At 40.6% G+C, this 18,684-nt stretch overlaps 1 protein-coding gene across 5 annotated transcripts in view; it reads right to left on the bottom strand.

Moving 5' to 3' along the window:
• The window catches only part of Xpo1 (exportin 1), a 60,454-nt gene extending 42,520 nt beyond the window's left edge, over positions 1-17,934 (bottom strand). The window contains exons 1-5 of one of the 5 annotated variants that reach the window (XM_023720829.1): positions 17,917-17,933; positions 17,071-17,175; positions 13,861-13,992; positions 5,283-5,384; positions 1,737-1,809 (exon numbers count right to left, since the gene is read on the bottom strand). In XM_023720829.1, the coding sequence (XP_023576597.1) occupies positions 1,737-1,809; positions 5,283-5,384; positions 13,861-13,986 (301 nt within the window). In that variant the 5' untranslated portion in view covers positions 13,987-13,992; positions 17,071-17,175; positions 17,917-17,933. Of the gene's footprint in view, positions 1-1,736; positions 1,810-5,282; positions 5,385-13,860; positions 13,993-15,943; positions 15,962-17,070; positions 17,859-17,916 lie in introns of those variants that run through there. The other 4 variants (XM_023720830.1, XM_023720832.1, XM_004636173.2 and 1 more) reach the window with 4 other exon arrangements.
• Positions 17,935-18,684: the final 750 nt, after the last annotated feature.

Below are 18,684 nucleotides of genomic sequence, written 5' to 3'. Positions count from 1 at the left end.
GATATAACAGTATGCCCTGGTATTACTGTGGCCAGTTAAACCTGGGGGCTCACATCCCATATATGAAACCAAAGCAGGGACCACTGAGATAGCTCAGCAGTCCAGAACTCCAGCTTAGGCAAGTGCAGAGGAACCCAGCACCACAAGCCACGCCAACCCCAGCCCCACCCCCAGGGTGGGCTGAGCCTGACACACACACACACACACACACACACACACACACACACACACACACACAGAAACCAAAGCAGCAAGCTGGGCCTAATGATCCATGCCTGCAATCCCAGTGCCCTGGGAAATAACACAGGATGGTAAATCCAAGCCAAACTGGGAAACTTAAGAGACACCCTCTCTCTATAAAAAAAGGACTAGGCAGCGACCTAGCGCGGCAGTCTCCACGCCGGGCTTTCGAGCGTGAGGTTGCCGGTTCACGCCCCCGTCCTGACTTTGTATTTTGGGGCCGGAGATGGCTCAGTAGAATAAGCGCTTGCCTGGCAAACACAAGGGCCTGAGTTCAAACCCCGGTTCCGCAAAAAAAAAAAAAAAAAGGACTAAAAATTAGAGCTCAATGTGAAAGCCCTAGGTTCATGCAACCAATACCACAAACAAAAACATACACACCAGAAGCAGCAAAAACAAGTGCCTACACCGTACTACCCCTAAGAGTGCTATCAAGTATGAAGGATCTATTTGGGCTGCACAGTCACAGAACATAATCATAAATAGTTTAAAACTATTAAAAAAAAAAAAAAAAAAAAAAAAAAACCACTTCAGAAGTAGCCTCTTTGGGGGGGGCACTATTTCTTCCTGTACAGTCAACTTTATAAATGGGCTACAAAAGATAACAGATTTAAATCAGATTGGCTAGGTGAATTGCAGGTCACAATTTCACTGTAACACAACATGAAAAAGCAAGTGAAACACAGTACTGTAAAGATCAATAACCAAAGAAAGGTCGTTTTTTGGGCAGCCAGCTCAGCCCACCCTGAGGGCAGGACTGGCGTGGCATTTGGTGCCAGGGATCAAACCATGGTCCCTGCATGCCTGCCTTAGCAGGCATTTTAGACCACTGAGCTATCTCACCAGCCTGAGAAAGGACATTTTTAAAAAAAAAAAAAAAAAAAAAAAAAAAGCCTCCAAAAGTAACATTATAAGGCCCAAGCTTCTATTTATGCCTTTTAGATAAGTAGGGTCCCCAAAACAACAGGGACACCTGACCTGAAACTGCAAAGAATTTTGAGTTTCTTAAATTTTGTCTCTTATTCCCTCCCTGCCTTTTGAGATAGGGTCTCAAGGTATAGATCAAGCTCACTGTATAGTCCAGGCTAGACTCTGTACTCATAACCATCCTCTTAGCCTCCTGAGTGCTGAGATCATAGGTGCTATTGGGTTTCTTAAAACACTACTTTTCCAAATACATTACAGAGAGAAGTTAAAAAAATTCTTTCCTTATTTTGGAAGTTACTGACTCATAAGGGAGTCTCAGAAATGCAAAAGCTAAGAAAGTTGAATTTCAATAGAGGGTTTTTCTTTAGCTCAGTTAGAACTTTTAATACTTATTATCACTGTCTTCTAAACTTAAAAACACATTCCAATTTCATACACCTGGACAAATGTTCCAGATCTGCCATTAGAATAAAATAAACTGGTACTCATATTCTCCAACATTCAACTGTGATAAAATTGCCAAGAATAATAAAATTCAGAATTTCTAATTCTTTAAAGTATTTTCCTACCTTCACACTGGTTCCTTGGAAGAATCTTCCACCTTGTTTTTATCACATTTTCCAAAATTTGTAGTCCATAATACTGAAAATTGGAGAACAGAATCATGTGAATATATTGCTATAGGGCTGGAAACTCTCAGGATTCACAAATGGACACACATTCACACATTTACATCTATAAAGTTTCAAAAACAATGTACTACAAAGTTTAATTACATATATAAAACAAGGATCTATTCACCCATATGCTCAGATTTCATGCATTTTCCTCATTTTACTGTTTACTACTCTATGTAACGTCCTGCTGTTTATACATGCTCACACCAGGAGGAGAAACCAAATAAAAAGCCCCTTAACAGCCAAATGGGCTTATCTGTATAGAAGAAAAAGTAGCAGCCAGATATGAATTCACAGCATAAGTGACTGCTCATAATTCAGGACCAAGCCCCTAAGAATTTAGCAGCATGGATGCTTTCAAGCTTCCTACCATCCTCTAAAAGTTGTAAGCTTTTGGCCAAATACTTAAGTATTGTCACATACTTTCTACAGAAAGTGTTTATAAGCATCACTGGTGTGTTATTTAAGGAGCAGCAAGACAACCCATGGGTTCATTTTAAATTTTCACCCCACCCTTATAGTTTCTATATCTACTAATTTAAAAATAAACTTTTGTGCACAGTCAAAATAATATACACAAATGCATGTTGCAATCTGTATCTACCTTTCAGGTATTCCTTCTATAACTAAATGCATAAGATTTTTAAAAAATACAGATACCACTTTTAAGCCATTTTGTCCCTCCTGATTACTCACTCTAAATAGTCAACAATAGCTGCAACAGTTTATACTGCTCCACAAGCTACTACCTAAAAGTATTACTATGACCAATTAGTGTGGATAGACAGAAGGAAAAAAAGAGACAAAAATGTTGTGGTATGTTTCTCAACCGCAAGAATTAGGGAAGACTCAGCTATAATACCTGAAAGATAAATTCATTCATATATTGACATATAATTTCAGATTGCAAGTTTTGGCTGAGAACAAAAGTTTATCTTTAAAATTGTTAGTCATTACACAATAAAATAGGAGCATTAGTATTTCAACCAAAGGGATCATGTGAATGCTCATTTCATCCAAAGCACAATATAGACTGTCCCAAACTACATTGTGCTCAGTGAATGGTTTTGCTGTTTTCTTAAATTTTAACAGTTCATACTTTCTAGGAAAATTTTGCCATCTCAACTCAAATCCTACATTTGCAGAACATTCCTCAAACACTTACAAAATAAAAACAAGGCCAAAGCAAAATCCTAGAAATTACAAATTTGATGCCATTTAAACATTTCATAATCAGCAGCAAATAGGGAAGCTTTCTATCCTTTTTATTAAGCCCAGGCTGGCCTCAAACTTGTAGTGATTCTCCTGACTCAGCCTCCGGAGTGCCAGTACTATTTTTTTAAAGAACATAGCTAGACCTCAGTCTCAGAAAAGCATAAAAATGCAAAAAAGAAAAAGTTCCTGACTGAAATACTAACTAACCTTTAAAAACATAGTTTCCTAAAAATTCTCAGGAGACTGTCAAAAGATTTAGAAAGTCAAATAATGCACTGCTTACTACACAGAATGTTTCCTCTTGCTAATTAATCAATTTAAAAGACCTGCAAAGAAACAAACTCATCAAAGTTACCAAAATAAAAATCCTGAAAGACAATTTCATCTTGTCCAAATAATTACCCTTTTCAATTTCAAGATAATTTCCCCATCCCTTTTCTACATTTATTCTCCCTCAGATTGGTATTAATCTGAAATTCCTATTTACCAATTTTCAGTCCTTTTCCCAAGTATTAAAAAGTAAAATCAAGCTTGCTGAACATACAATGCCTATTTTACTTTTCTGCCAAGGAGGTTAAGGTAGAGCCCAAGAGAGCTTAGAACAGCTCAGATTAAAGGAATGTTAAAGTTTTAAAAAATATATATCCACCATAATGTAACCCTAAACCTCTTCTAGACATAAAGATTACATACCAAACTGAGACAAAACTTATATTCCTTTGAAGAAAAAGGTTTTTGGTTCAAAAATTTGAAGTGAGAGCCAAATCTGAAAGCCAATGATAAATAACTTTGGAAATATCCATATATAATCCATATATTCTACAAAAACTATACTTCTATTTTATATCATGAATTTCTAAGAAATCCACTGCTGAGTTATGAAGATGAGGGACAGATAACAGCAAAGACTACATGAAAAAACAATGCATGAAATGATCCCTATGGTAGAAATTTCTACTGAGCCCTTAGAAATACTTATTGTATGCATTGAATTCCCCTTTCCCCTCCCCCACCCATAAAACAAAAACAATTGATGAACAGAATTCAGTTAAAGGGAATCAAAAGGGTAGACCTTGTGGAGGCCTGCCGTCAAAGCCTAGCTGTGTCAGTTGCACAGGAAGACACCCCTTTTCTTCCTATTACAAGCAATCAACATAATGGAACATTATGATTAATATCAGGTAGTGTTAACATCTTTAAAGAAAAAAAATATGATTGCATAAAAGCCAAATGTCATAGTGCATAAATTTAGCACCAAATCATTTGTAATTTATGTAAATTGAAGAATTCTTTACCTGTTGCTTTCTTTCTGTTCCTCTAATCATCTCATTTTTCACAAGACAAATTTGAGTTTTTAAAAATACTGTTGATAAATCAACTTAAACATTAGTAATGTCTGTCAGTATAAAAAGCAAAATTTACCAGGCAAGCAAACAGGCAAACACTGTTATGTTACTTAAGGTTAGCACTTTGAGGAAGTTCTGGACTGTATTTTTGCCCTAAAATTTACAAGATGTCAAAACTAATTAATATTGTAAAGCTGTTAATTAACAAGAGTCTGATTTCAGAAACAATGTGAACATGGCTATCTTCTGTTTTAACACAATGTATGTCAAGTGGAAACTTTTTGTGTATTAAACAGAATGCCATGGTATTTTATTACTTTAAAGCAGTTTACAGAAGCGTGAATCATCAAGCCTGCAACAGTCAAAACACATTTTGATCAACCCTTCTGTTCAAACTTAAAAAGGACCTGAATTATAACATTTTCAAGTTGCAAATAAACTCAGTGCTGTCCCATTAAAATCACTGGTACCATGGAGCAGTAAACTGTCCACACAACTTGGTGTTGAAGTGCCTCGCCTGTATTATATTGATTACTTGCCCAAAATAATTAATGATGTTATGTTTCATTTCTTGAGTAACATTCAGAATTCATGCTACTTAGACCTGTATACGAGTTCTAAAAAGAAAAGAAAAGAAAAGAAAGAAAGAAAAAAAGCCACCTTGCATACTAGTCCCAATTACAAAACTCCATTCATAATTCTTAGGACTATTTGCAAGAATTAATTCTATATTTAAGACTATAAATTTTGAAATAAGTTAACAATATAAAATGATTTGAGATAACAAATGCTAATATTAAAAATGAGATACCTTCCTCAAAGTTTATGACTGGAAGAAAAGAAGAAATAATGGATTTAAAAACTGCCACTTGCTTACTTTCGTGTTCATATTCTGGGAAAATTCCAAAATTGTGTCAACTCTTGTCCATGCATCAGGATGCTCCTTTAAATGTGTCAGTACTTCTTGAGCCATTCTTTGCTACAAGGAAAAAAAAATTATACCAAAAGAATTTCAATTTATTTTGTTCTAAATCACTAAAATACAAAAGCATAATACTGACCACAACTCAAATCTCAATAGGACAGTGGTGATACCAACTTCTAGAAATATTTGGGAAATGAGCCCTTACACAAATTAAGTATCACTGTTCATGAGTATTTTATTTTATATAAATACAACAACCCCACCACCACCACCACCACCACATTTGAAAACCCCAACCACTGTGGGACTATAAGTATAATCCTCAGCAGTATACAGGAACTTAGGATGTGCAACACTGCAGGTTCAAACTCTGACATGATGACTTCTCAGCCACTTCAAATGCCCAAAATATACATTAAAATTCTCATCTACTAAAAAAAAAAAAAAAAATTCTCATCTACTTAAGTTATATAATTATGCTTCACAGTAAAGATACTGACTGCTAACACTAAAGATACTGCTAACCAATTTTTTAGAATCACATTTCAAAGAATGACTAATAAAAATCAGGAATAAGACTACAAATCATAAATATCTGTAGATACATATAAAATCTTGTATAACTTAGCAGCATAAGCACTTGCTTGGCAAGTGCAAGGTTGAGTTCAACTCCCCACACAAAAACAAAACAAACAACACCACCACCAATAAACCCCTTCAGATCCTTAGGATGACAACTTCTTAAAAGATCTCTACTGGGGCCAATGAAATAGCTCAGTAGAGTAAGTGCTTGCTGGCAAGTGCAAGGGCCCGAGTTCAATCCCTGGTTCTGCCAAAAAAAAAAAAAAAAAAAAAAAAGAGGTCTCTCCTATTTTGGAAACAATTTCCTTTTTTGCCTTGTATTTCTAAGATGGATCCCTGGAAGGAATATCAAATGTACATATCTACCATCTAAAATTTAAGCCAGATATAGTGGTATACCTCTGTAATCCCAGCAAATGGGGGGCTGAGGCACAAAGATCACGGTGGATCAAGACCAGCTTGGGTAACCTAATGAATTCAAGGCCAGCCTAAACTACAAAGTAAGACCCTGTCTCAATAAACACACACATAAGCATTTTGCTGGACTTTTGTCAGCATTTTTCTCCCCCTTTAGTGCTACAGATTGAACTCATGTGCTCCAATATAGTCACTGAGTTACACCTGTACACTCCTATCTTGTCCAGTTTTTTGTTTTGTTTTGTTTTTTCCCCTGAAATACCAGGCAACTAAAAAGTAGAAGGGCCGGCCTGATAGCTCAGCGGACTAAAGCACCTGCTTGGGCAGAGTGCAGGGACTGGGGTTCAATCCCCGGTGTGCAGCGCCAGCCCCACCCATGGGGTGCACTGAGATGGAGACTGAGACTGGGCATGGTAATGCAAGCCTGTAATCTGAGCCCTTGGGAGGCTGAAAACAAGACGATCACTGAGTCCACTCTATGTAGTAAGACCCTGTACTAAATACAGAAAAACAAGGGAGGGGGGAGGAGATAGCTCAGTAGAATAAGTGCTTGCCTGCCAAGTGCAGGGTCCTGAGTTCAATCCCCAGTACTGCAAAAAAAGAAAAGAAACTGGAATGTGGTACAGTGGTAGTTCTTCTTTTGTATGCACAAATCCCTGGGTTTGATCCCCAACACTACAACAAAGAATAGTTATGGGTTCTATCTAGATGTTTCCCCAAAGCTTCATGGGGCCATAGATAAGGCTTTTTAGAGGTGAGTGGATTTACAGTGCGCAATGCTAGGATTGAGTGTGTGAATACTAAATTAGTGCAATGGTTGTTCTGACATAGTTCTGGGACTGCACAATAGAAAGACCCTAAGGGGATGTGCATGCTACCTGCTATAAGGTCAGGTAGTCTGAATAAAATGTAATAGACAAAAAGAGGGTTGATGCTAGCTGAACGATGGTTGCTACTTCACTGTTGGCTGTTTCTGCCTGCCCTGCTGTGCCATGGACTACTTCTCTACAATACCCCTCTGCCATGCTACCCTCCCTGTCTTGGATCCAGACAACTATGAATTAAAACTTCTATGAACTGTGATCCATAATGAACTTTTCCTTCTTTAACTTTGGATGCCATGTATTTTTATCTCAGCAATAAGAAAAGTTACTAAAACTATAATGACAATCATCTTTCAGCCAAGTATGGGGGCACATGCCTGTAATCCCAGTACTAAGACTGGGATTCCCTAGGAGGCTACAAAGTGAGCTCAAAGGCCAGAGTGAACTGCACAGTGAAACCTTGTCTGAAAAACACCAAATAAATAAACAAATAAAAATCATCTTTCTACTTTTCCTAATGCTATTTCCAGTTTGTTTTGGTGTTTTTAAGGCAAGATCCTGCTATGAAGTTCAGGCTGGCTTTGAACTCACAACTACCCTTCCTCACCTTCCCCAAGTGCTAGGATTATGTAAATGATCTACCACACTCATTTTCCTTCCCTTATTAAGAGCCACTGACTTTCAAGAAGCTGATGTGGCTTCTCAGGTTTGTATATTCACAGCATGCATGAGGATTTTATAAACAATATAGTTATCTGGGTTAATTAACAGTATAAGGAATTTTCCTGTAATTTGTTTTCCATTTAACGTAGTTTCTAAGATTAAGGCATGCTATCATATCTCCAGTTTTTTACCTTTAATTATAAGCTTTTCATATAAACACATTTTACCTAAAGCTTTTTAATTCTTCCAACATTTTTTTTTTTGGAGATAGGGTTTCTCACTGTGTTCAGGCTAACTTTGAACTTACACAGATGTCCCTAACTCAATCTGAGTGCTAGGATTCAAGTGTGTGGCACCAGACACAATTTTCTCTTTAAACAAGAAACTACTCAACCCTTTCACCTTTAAAGAGCTTTTTATAGTTCAACTGGCTCCTTATTTCTATCAAAACTTGCTAACAAAATGTAAAGTTTGATGGTTTTAAATGTCTTTTAGGGCATGGTAGCACATGGTATCTGTAATTCCAAGCTCAGAGGCTGAGGCAGGATGATTATTGTGGGTTCAAGACTAGCCTATGGTATGACTTTGAGCTCACAGCGGTATAGCAAGCTGAACAGTATAAGAAGACCCCATCTTAAGACAAAAAAAAAAAAAAAAAAACTTATGGGGACTGGTGATATAGCTCAGTGGCACAGTGCCTGCTGGGCAAGCACATGCCCAATCAATCAATCAATATTATAAAATAGAATTTGATTTAAGTACAAAGCCTTAGGTTCCATCTCTATTGAGTCCACAATTATCAATTGCCCTTCTCATGATCAAGGGTTTAATTCTGTGGGGTATAAACAGGAGAGCATCAAAAAAGTTACAGGAAGCGTTCTCTTCATCTCCAATACAGATTCCTTATATAATCATTAGCTGGGCTTTTATTCTATTTTCAAAAAAACACGCTTATTTCAGCTTTGATGCTTACAATGATCTAATCCTCAAACAGCAAATATGCCCACTTTCATGATTATCCTATTATTCAACCAGTGCTTGTTCAAAAACTTTTAGAGAGCAGAGCATAATGGCACATGACTATAATTGCAGCTCTGGGGAGGCTGAGGCAGAAGGATTGTAGAGTAGGACATCAGCCTGGGATACAGGGTAAGCTCAAGGCCTGAGCTGCATAGCATGAACTTGGTCTCAAAAAATACAAAGAAAAATAAATAAAAATAAATAAATAAAATAAAAAAATACAAAGACCAAAACCAAACACAAACTTTCAGAGAGCTGGGCATAGTGGCTTACCCCTACAACATTAGCAATGAGGCAGGAGGACTGTCTCATGTTTGAGGCTAGGCAGCCTGCAATGCATAGTGAGAACTTATCTTGGGGGCTTGCGGGTTAGCTCAGTTGTTTGGAGCACCTGCTTGAGCTAACTCAGTCAGGTGCAGGGGACCACGGTTTGACCCCCAGGTTCGATTCCCAGCTCCACATGCTTCACCTGAGCCAACCAAAAATAAAAAATAACCTATCTTAAAAACAAAAAGACCCTGTTGGAACTGAACCAAACCAAACCCCTTGCAAATTGAAGGAAATCAATTGCTTGCATTCCAGTGGAAGGAAGTGAGGTCAGAGGTTCACCACTGAAGTATAGCCCCCCTTACAATTCAATTGTACATATTTTAAATTTTGATTTCTTTTTTTTTTTTGGTCTTTTTGAGACAGGTTCTCCCTATGCAGTTCAGGCTGGCCCTGAGCTCACTTTGTAGCCCAGGTTGGTCTTGAACTCCTCCTGCCTCAGCCTCCCAAGTGCTGGGATTACAGGTATGCCACTATGCCTGGCTAAGATTTTATTTCATTAAGGGTCTTAAGTTATCATTGTGTCATAAAAAAAAAAAAAAGAGAGAGAGAGAAAAGAGCTAGGCAAAGTGGTGCACACCTGCAACTCCAGCATGGAGGAAGGCTCAATCAAGTTCGTGGGGTCCCATCTGGGGAACTAGATCAGACCCTGTCTCATACAATAAAGAACTAGAGACACCCTGTCTCATAAAATAAAGAGCTGGGGGCCAGGGATATAGCTCAGTGGCAGAAGCACCTGCCTGGCAAGCACAAGGTCCTGAGTTTGATTGCTGACACTGCCAAAATAAAGAGCTGGGATATAGCTCAGTGGTAAGCACCCCTGGGTTTCAACTTTAGGAAACCCTTCCACCCTATAAAAGGGCTAAACAACTGTGATATTAAAGTTACCCAAAGCGAAAACATACTTCAGAATTTTATTTTTATTTAAATTTGTGTATTTGGCAATGTCTCTCTTATGCAGCTTGTATAGCATGCAGTGCCAAGGATCAAACCCAGAGCTTATGCTTGCCAGGCAGGCGCTTAGACCACTGAGCTATCCCCACGGCCCATACTTCAGAAGTTTAATACGAAAATTATCCAGTTATCCATACTTAAGAGATGTAAACTTGCACATAAAAAAACTTCCTGAACTATTGTTTCAATCTCTGCATATAGTATGTTTTTCCCTGTTAGCTTAACTTTGTTACTTCTAGTATTTTATTTGCCTACTACCATCATCTTTATAATAATATTTTAGTATCCAAAAGCTGCAGGAGGGGTTTAAACAACAGATACAAAGGGAAACTAAAATGAGGGAAAAAAATCTCACATCTCCCTGTGTTGCTAACTGAAGGGTTTAAGCATTTTAGTTGCTAAGCAATACAGTTCAGGATACTAACACAGTATTAGGGCAAACATCCAACTCTTCCCCATCTTTTTTTTAACCTTTTTGGTAGTACAGCTGGATAACAATAAGAAAAAGCTTGTAACATAAAGGAGTCCTAATGTTACAGTGCTAAATATCCTACTATATTACACATCTACATGAAGGTTGACTACAGATTTAAAAAGATGAGTTCCTTCATCCTTTATAATTAGGCTTTTGGGCCACGGAGATAGCTCAGTAGAATAAGTGCTTGCCTGGCAAGTGTAGCGTCCCGAGTTTAATACCCCGTACCGCCAAAAAAAAAGACAACATAAAATTAGGCTTTTAGAAACAGGGCATGGTGGTACACAGCCTGTAATCCCAGCACTCCAAAGAGCAGCCTGAGAGCCGGCCAGATAGCTCAGCAGACCAGATAGCTGAACAGACTAAAGCACAGGGACCAAGGTTTGATCCACCTCCAGAGCACACAGAGACGGTGATTGAGACTGGGTGTGATGGCCTGCACCTATAATCCCAGCACTTGGGAGGCTGCAAACAGGAGAATCACTAGGAGTCCTATCTAAGTAGTAAGACCCTGCAGATCCTGTAGACCCTATACTCAAAATACATTAAAGGGGGGGGGGGTTGGGGAGATGGCTCAGTAGAATAAACGCTTTCCTGGCAAGCGCAAGGACCAGTGTTCAATCCCCGGTTCTGGAAGAAAAAAAAAAAAAAGCAGCCTGGGCTACAAAGTGAGCTCAAGGCCAGCCTGAACCACATATAGAGACCCTGTCTCAAAAAGGCTCCCACCCCCAAATTTAGGCTTCCTTCCCCAGCCCACATACAAACACTAGGCTTCCTATAGTTGACTGTTTAGTTTCAATAACAAGGTAAGTGACATTTTTTAACATGTCACTCTAGAATAACGACCAGAAAATTTCAGGAAACAAATTAAGACATTCAACACTAAAAACTTATTTTCCACTAAAGCTCTCTACCCCTTCTTTGAAATAAGGCCTCACAGAGGTGAACTACAACTTTAAAAACAGAACTCCTAGCAGCTAAAATTTTTTTTTTTTGAGTGTAGCCCAGGCTGGCCTTGAACTCTTGGCAATCCTCTTGTCTCAGCCTCCCTCCCAGTGCTGGGATCACAAGCATATGCCAACACACCTAGCCATAAAAGAATTTCTTAACTGGTCTTAAACTCTAAACCATGGCTGCTAGACAACAGTGAGATCCTGTCTCAAAACAACCTCTAAACCTCACTTTCCTCATTTCTTATGTAACAGTTTACTGATTATTTATGCAACTGATATTTGTCATATGACAGAATTAGACATAAAATCCCTTCATTTTGGGGAAAGCTTATTGCTATGGTAAACAAAAAAACTGAAATCTGGAAGCATGTTATCTTCTTTTTATTAAGTCAACTTTAAGCTATTAAATCTCAGTTTTTTAAAACGTTACTAAAAGCAGTACTACTGTAACATATATGTATTTTTCGTGGTACTGGACACTGAACTGAGGGCCTTTACATTGTATTGTATACCCCCAGAATTGAGATATCTCCCTGGACCCAAGATGGGGTCTTGCTAAAGATCCTTCACTCTAATTACCCAGGTAGGATTCAAACTTCTGGACAAATTTCAATCTCCTCCCTTAAGTTTAAGGATAAGTGTGCCACTAACTTGAACTTTAACATATTCTCGATAAAAAGTACCACTAATTCTCAGCTACACGTTTAGAACAACACTGGTCTGCACTGACTCACTCATATTTTTTAATGTTTTCAGTTAGATTAAGAAGGGAAGATTCAACAGTTATTAGCAGCTGAAATATAAAAAAAATTAAATGAAAATTTTCCTAATTGCTACAGACCTGTGCTTCCATTAACATATTTAAAACTGACCCCCATCTCACTTCACATTTTTCAGTCTTGTCTTTATTTTTTCAATAGCTGGTGCTTTCCATGCATTTACACCAGCAGAAAAAAAAACTTAAAGCTCCACGCTGAATGTACGGAAAAGGAGGAAAGCATGCGATTTATGTAATACATGCCAAATAAGTATTTTTTAGAAACATTCTGGAAATCAGAACACACTGATCAAAAGTTCCTAGCAGTATAAACCAGACTGACACACTTAGCAAATTACTACACCTTTTTGTTTTTGTTTTTACTCTCCAGGGAGTTAATTAAGGGGCACTGTACCACTGAACTACATACCCAGCCCCTTTTAGGTCTCAATAAGTTGCCCAGCTGGCCTTGAACTTGTGATCCTACAGCTTTAACCTCCAGAGTAGCCATATTTCATGCATGTACCACCATGCCTGGCCAAAATAATTTTTCCACTCTTAGAACACCCATGACCCCTGCTCCTTATAGTTTCTCTTTATTACAATAAAATCATTACTGTTGGAGCAAAAGTAAACATTCTTTTTGAACTACATATAAAAGGTATCATCACTAAAATATCAATGTCTGGGCAATATATGTAACTTCCTACTTGACATGTCATGTTAAAATACTTTTTTTGCCTAAGAGTAGATTTTACATTTTACAGTGTAGAAGTGCTCATAAAACGATGTAGTTCCACAGGTTAAGAATCAAGTAAGTTTAGTTTCTTGTACCATACACAATTTAAATTTTACTCAAATTCCTGTCTTGCTCATTTTCCATTGAGTTAAAAAAAAAAAAAAAAAACATAAAATGATCAAATATCTTACACTTACAGTACTTCCCTATATTAATACCATCACTTCTGTAATTGTGCAAGATTCAAGTAATGTTAAAAATACTGGGTATTGGAGCCAGGGAGATGGCTCAGTGGAATAAGCGCTTCCCTGGCAAGCGCAAGGGCCTGAGTTCTATCCTTGGTTCCGCAAAAAAAAAAAAAAAAAAAAAAAAAAAAAAATACTGGGTATTACTGGAATTTTAAACACATCCATGAAGCACTTCTGCAATTCAAATGTTTAAAAACAGAATTGCATTAACTCCAAACAATTATATAATGCACACATAACCTCTACTATCTAACAAAACATTTAATACACTGGGTTCTTTCTGTAATAAGCAAGCACTACATCCCAAAGGATCCCACTCTTAACCATATCAAACATAATGCAATTTCTTTTTCAAGACCAATTCTCACTACAATAAATCTATAAACTATGGGATAGCTTTTTAATTTTTTGTACCAGGAATCAAACTCAGAATCTTGTGCTTGCCAGGCAAGCAATGGTACCTACTGCTGAGCTATATCCCAGGCTGGGACAGCTTTTTAAAAGGTGGTAGTTTACCCAAGAACTATGTTCCATTCCAATAATGTTTTACAATTTTAGTCAGCTACTTTACCTGGGCTCCTTCTCCATGGTATAAGCAATTCACCACATTGTCTAAAAGGTTGATATCCAATTTCTGGCTGAAATCAAGCAGCTGACGAGCTGCATGGTCTGCTAACATTGTCATAATTGCTGGCATAGATTACTGAAAGGCAAGGAAAAAAAGAATGAAGCTGCCTGTTAAGTTTTGATATTAGCACCCAAACACTTTCTACCCAACTTATTTTACCTTCAACCATTTTCTTACATATTTTTAAATTAGAGGACTTTGAAACTTTCACCTAATTATTACAAACAACTGGTAATAACAAAAACTGAGTTACTTAGCTACTCCATCCATAGTTATGTAAATAACATCCATGCAACTCTTAGTATTTTTAACTTCTACAGAACTTAGGTCCTACAGCCAAACTATCAAATAGTTTCTTTCAACTCCCAGTGAATTTGATGATTAAAATCACATTCTACAAACAAAAATATCCCTTGATTTTCTGTTTGCTTATGAGATAAAGGTCTGTTCTGTATTCCAGTTTGATCTTGAATTTGAGATTCTCCTTTCAGCTTCCTACGTGTAGAGATTACATGTGCATGCAACCTCTCTCTGCTCCCTAACAAGATTTTTTTAAAAATTTCAAGTATTTGCTAGTAAGGTAGAAAGCTGCTTCACCTCAAATATACTGGTTAAGACTTACTGGTTCATATGAAATGTATCTTCCTAAAAGATTCCAACCCTAAGATAGATGCTTGTACACAAACATACTTTTAGTTGTCCAAATCACCAAAATGTTTTTGTTTGTTATTTCTGCAAAGCCAATTACAATCAATTCTGACTGGTTCAATCAGTAGTTCTCTGGACCTCTCTTGGGTCAAGAGAATCAGAGGAACACAACAAACTGTAGCCTAGCTTTTAAAACTTACAATTGTACAGTTAAAGAGATGCAAAACACCCTAAAAGCCACCCATGAACCCCTACAAGAGTATTATTAGATCAAAGTCAGTCATCTCCACTTCTGCCCCTTAAAAAAAAAATTTAAGAACCTCACAGGATCAGGAAATGAATGGTTAATTTGATTACATGTTTTGGACAAAGCAGCTTAATAGGAAAAATGTCATTTTTTTTTCTCAGCTATTCAATAGTTTTAAAAAATCCAGGGGGGCATGGGCACCTCTAGTTCTAGCACTCAAGAAGTTATTGGCAGGAAAACTGCTGAAATCAAGTGCAGCTGAACGAGTGTACTTAGATAGACCCTGTCTCAGAAAACAAAATGATTAGAAGTCAAAAAAAAATGAATTACCCAAATCAGGTATAACAAAAGTATTTCAAGATTTTTAAAAATTTGAATACAAGGATTTTTGTACTTCTCTCAAGCCTTTTAGCCAACTGCTGACAAAGACGAGTCCAAAGAATCTTAACGGGTATCAGATACTTTTAAAAATAAAACGTCACACAAAACAAAAATCTTATACCTAAATACTAATATATCAAATAAAAAATACATTCCACAAATAAAGATTTAAGCTTTCCTCTACCTTCAAATGTCATAAAACTTTAGTCAATCTTAAAAATCAAAGCTTAAAAAGCAATGCCCGATTAAGTACCAAGATCTATGTACGGTATCTCGAGTTTTGGATATTTTTGGTTAAAAATTAAGTGAACCTTTCTCCAGGCGTAATTTATAGCTCAAAGAGAACAGGATTAATAAACTGCAAAAAGTTTCACTTTCAAGCACGCAATCCTTGAGTTCTCTGAGCCAGATTCGTGTGAAAAATCAGATTTAGAATACAGAAGCAGCAGCGTACAACCCTCAGAACGAGCAGTTATCTTGGAAACGACCTACCTATTTCTGAACCGTACGTAGTACAAAAATGGCGGCTTTGTGGTCAATGCCAAGCACATTTAGTCCCCCAGATCAAACAGCTCCCAAAACATTGTTTCCACTATCAGCAGTGTCCCGCACGCTCAAGATACCCAATCAGGCAAACAGCAAACAGTCATAGCAAGAGAGGTTTAACTACAAACGGTTTGGTTTCTCACTGGGCCGCCTCAATGCTAAAATCCACTCGGGAATGCTCTTATGCTACTAGGGATCACCTACCTACTAGTGTGCTGACTCTACAAGTGATTTCTAAAACATCTTCACTGCCACCTCAAACTAAACGGACAAACACCTACACACTACCGGTGCCTATCCAGCAACCAAAAAAAAGAAAATCATAACCGTTGCTTTAAAGTTTTACTTCATACTAGATGAAATAAGAGGTCGATTGAAGGCAAAAGACTGCTACTTAGTTGTGTGGGCAAACGCCCGATTCATTCAGTAGAAACACACCTCACTAAGGCCCGCCTTCCTTCGCTTCCCACCAGAACCGATTTGCAGCACTTCTAACTATAGCACATAGGAGCACGCCTTCTCCCCGCCCATACTCGGAGGAGGCTTTTAGACCAGAAGCCTTAAGTTCACCACCCAGTCTCAATGCAGCGTGGCCTCTGCGTGGTCGCGGGCGGCCGGGGCTGGGCAAGTGCTTAATGCTTCCTCTACTACACCACTTCCTTCCCTCCACCCCAAACTCCAAAGACAACAGGAGGAGGATCAACATCTCCTGTATGTAGCCAGCATTAAATGACTGGAGCAACTTAACACACTCAAATCCCCGAAAAGAAACAACAACATGCGCCCCATCTGCAAAGCCCTATAAAAAAATCAACTTATGTTTCCTATTTCTCATCCTGCTTTTTTTTTTTTAAAAGGCAACCCGATTTTCCTTGCAGGAGGAGCAGGGAATCGGCAGCCCCTCCCTCCCCCATCCCAAGCTCTCCAACGAGGGGGCCACGTGATGCAGGCGGACGTCTCAATGCTGCTGCACTAAATATTTCTGGAAACTTCCACTCCTAATAATTTTGAGATGTTCCCGAAAGCACCTCAACTTCTCCCCGGCCCCACGGGATGGGGAAGCCCTTCCGCTCCCGCGCGGGGCCCCAATTCACTACCACGCTCCTCGGCTTCCTCCACCACCCGGCGCACACGCGAATGACCCAGCAAGCGCTCCCCTCCCGCGGCCGCCTCCGTCCCCGGCAGCAGAAGCGGCTCCATTCAATCGCAGGCTCGGCCGTGAGCCCGGCCCGCCCGCCGCCACCTCCCGGGCTGCCGCGCCCCACGCCGGCCTCTCCCGCCCGGCCGCGCCGCCGCCCGACCCTCGCCCCGAACACACACAGCCGACTTACCCAGAAATTGAACGAACTGCTGCTTCCTTCCTCGTCGGGGATTAGGGCGAGGGAAGGTGGGAGGGGAAGAGGGGAGGAAATCAAGGTGGGTTTCAGTTTTCCCACCTTAAAAAAGGAAATTAAAAAACGGAGAAGGGCAAAAAAAAAAATAAAATAAAAGCTCAATATTTACTATTCCAAGGACACCTCCCCCCAACACACACACCCACCGCCCCTCCCCAAAAATGAAAGGGAATAATCTGAGGAGTAAATGCTCCCGCCTGGTTGGGGAGTGAGGGAAGGGGGAGGGGAACGGGGTCAAGTCCCAGAGATTCAGCCCCAGGAGGACCCTAAGCCACAGGCGGCAGCAGGAGCGGCAGGAGTAGGGGTGTAGAGTCCACACGTCGAGGGGACGCTCTGCTACCAGTTGCAGTCCGACTCCCCCCTACCAAAACACAGCTCCCTCTCTCACGCGGCTCCGGCGCCGGGCCCCCCCACCCAGGCTCGCCTAAACTTTCCCCCCTTCTCTTGCTCCTCAGCGACTGGTGGCTCCCCCCTCCCCCGCTTGGGTGGTTGCACAGACTGCAGCAGCAAAGACTGGAACAGGCACCGCCGCCGGGGTTGTAGCTACTGTTGCTCTTGCTGATGCTGTAGCTCCCGCTGCTCCTGCCGCGGCCGCCGCAGCCGCTTCTCCCCCTCCTCCTAGTGCCTCAAACTCGGAACCGGTTGAAACCGGTTCAGACTGGGAGATTCCATCTCGGTTGAGTTTTCAGCCCATGGCGCCGCGGAGCGTTTGGAACCTGGGCCTCCGCCCCCAGCCCGCCCGCCTATTGGCCAGTTCCAGCCACTGCCGCGCCATCAGCCTACCTCTGATTGGTCCTAACGTCCGTCAATCCCACCTCAAGTCTCCGTATGAGCCTGCCGCTTCGGCCCCCGCCTCTTTCCAGCAGCGATTTGCCCGCAGAGTGGGGGAAGGGAGATGGGGCGGATCGAAAAAGAGAGAGATGGGGGGTGAAGGAGGCAGGAGGTGGGACCGAGAATTGAGCCGAGCAGGGAAGAGAGCGAAGAGAAGGCGTAAGGAAGATTGGCTCAAGCCAGCTGTCAATCAAATTCAGCCCGCCCCTCGACTTCCCTTCCCCGCCCCTCCTCCCAGCACTTATCTATCAGACCCCGCCTCTCCAGCTCGCTCATTGGTTAGGCGCCTTTGGCGACTGGAGGGTGGGGCGCAGCTCGTGAGCTTCTAGCGGCGCGAGTTTGAGCGCGGCGCGCGGCGGCTGGCTCTCGGCTTCTTCGGACCTGCGCCTGCCCGCCTCCGCCAGCTCCCGCCAACCTGCGGAGGGCTGAGCCATCCCGGACCAGGAGCCACCCCTCCAGGGGGTGCTGCACGTGGGAAAGGGAAGGCATACTCAGTTTGTAAATCAGGGGAGTGGGGTGGGTGAAGGAGCGGAAAAAAACACATCGGAGGTGAACTGTAGGCCCAGGACCTCCGATCCGCCTCCGCGGCCTGGGTTTGGGGCCCGGGGAGGAGGCTATCAGGGAAGAGGCTGACCTGAGCTGCGGGGCGTGCTGGCTGGGAGCCTCGCGATCTCAGAGTCCTCGACGAAGTGTCCTGATAGTTACGGCGAGCTCCTCAAC

This window comes from Octodon degus, unplaced genomic scaffold (genome assembly GCF_000260255.1).
Source record: "Octodon degus isolate 3935 unplaced genomic scaffold, OctDeg1.0 scaffold00078, whole genome shotgun sequence".
Classification (NCBI taxonomy): Eukaryota; Metazoa; Chordata; class Mammalia; order Rodentia; family Octodontidae; genus Octodon; species Octodon degus.
This window is presented reverse-complemented; position numbering and strand designations above follow the sequence as displayed.